The 1,614-nt window shown below is 37.5% G+C and overlaps 1 protein-coding gene across 1 annotated transcript in view; it reads right to left on the bottom strand.

The window, feature by feature from the left end:
* Window positions 1-95: 95 nt before the first annotated feature.
* Window positions 96-1,614, bottom strand: part of LOC111366783 (probable serine/threonine-protein kinase At4g35230) — an 11,233-nt gene continuing 9,714 nt past the window's right edge. The window contains exons 10-12 of the mRNA XM_022987478.1: window positions 1,090-1,313; window positions 329-493; window positions 96-248 (exon numbers count right to left, since the gene is read on the bottom strand). Coding sequence (XP_022843246.1) covers window positions 111-248; window positions 329-493; window positions 1,090-1,313 — 527 coding nt within the window. The 3' untranslated portion in view covers window positions 96-110. The remainder of the gene's footprint in view (window positions 249-328; window positions 494-1,089; window positions 1,314-1,614) is intronic.

Raw genomic sequence — 1,614 nt, 5'->3', positions numbered from 1 at the left:
TGGGAATCGAAATAATTTTAATTTTTCGCTGTGCATATATAAGTAGATTCCCAACAGAAAAAACATTGCTTTTATGAGGCAGAAGTGAAAGTGCACTGTGATTAAAGTATTCAAGCAATAAATTTTGCGATTACCTGAGAGTAGCAATCAATAGCAGTTTTGAAATCTTTGTCACGGAATGCCAGGTCTCCGCGTTTCCTTGCATCCAACATATCTCTCATTTGTTGGGTCCACTCTTGGAAAGATAACTATAGTGGCAAACGTGTATACCTTAAAACTGAATTACTATAGAAGCATTTACATAGGATCTTAGCTAGAATAAAATTACCTCATTAGTTCCTACGTCGTCTTTATAGTGAGTCATCACCAAAATTTGATGGATGGCTGTAAGATCCATACGTGAACAGGCATCACCCATTGGAGAGAGAGGATGTTGTGGGGTTGGTGGCGTTTCTTCCTGCTTTGAAATTCCCAACATCATGTGAGAAGGAACCTGCAATCAGCATTTTGATTTCACCTACTAGAGAAAGTAGTTTGTAGATATTTAATATGAAATGCTATCAGCATTTCCCCAAATTACACTTAATCACGTCTCTGTTTTCATCTAAGCATGACTTGATAAAACTAATACTTCATGTGAGTACCACTCCCCTCCCTTGGTCCCCTTCCCTCTGCGTGGCAAAATGAGAAAACATATCATCTGTTAAGGGATAATTCCAACAAACAACCAACATATGAGACCTTGGCTACTCCTCTTAATAAGGATTACATATTAACATGGAACCCCAACTTTTACTATGGTATCAGAGCAAAATAATGGTCTTGAATTGGAGTCTCGCCACCATCCATTTAAATAAAAATTATCCACATGGATGTTTTGTTGGAAAAAAAGAATTTTGTCTACATGTGAGGAGGCGTGTTGGAGATATTGTAAATGGTATATATTTGGCCTTATCAAATAGCTTAAGCTTCTATATCAAGTGTTTTGACATTATCCATTATTAGCATGCACCGACAAAAGAAAGCATCCAAGGAACAAAAAAGACACACTGAACCCATTGAAAGTGCAGAAAGAAAAACGAGACCTACATCAGGTTTATTTTGCAGTGGGGAAAGGGTAGAAACAAGATCTTTAGTTTTTGGCCGCTCTCTTGGTTCATATTGCAGACACTGTGAAGCAAGACCAAAAACAACAGTTGCCTCTTCAGTCGAGAAGTTCCCTTCCAAATGGGAGTCCGTCAAAAGCAGAATATTTTTACCTCGAATCATATCCAGTGCCTGAAAGGCACAACATGGAAACAGGTGCATGAAATCTTACAGAAATCAGATTCAAAAAATTCATTCTAATACAAGACACCAAGTGCTCCTCGTGTAGCAAAATGAGTGAATATTAAACTTAAATGAATTCTTTGTCTGATCAACTAGGAATAACAACTAAAAAGCATGGGCAACCTTCATTATCATATTCTCATATTTAGCAAGTTCAAGTGACACAGCAAGTCAAAATAAAATTTGAGGGCAAATTTGTAGCAGTAGAATACTATCAAGGACCATCAGATATCATTATCAGGGTGAATACCATGAAAATGGTGTTCCTGCAGGGCGAGGGGTTTG

Source organism: Olea europaea, chromosome 18 (assembly GCF_002742605.1).
Source record: "Olea europaea var. sylvestris chromosome 18, O_europaea_v1, whole genome shotgun sequence".
Taxonomy (NCBI): Eukaryota; Viridiplantae; Streptophyta; class Magnoliopsida; order Lamiales; family Oleaceae; genus Olea; species Olea europaea.
The sequence above is the reverse complement of the archived record's forward strand: the minus strand, read 5'-3'. Positions and strand labels throughout refer to the sequence as shown.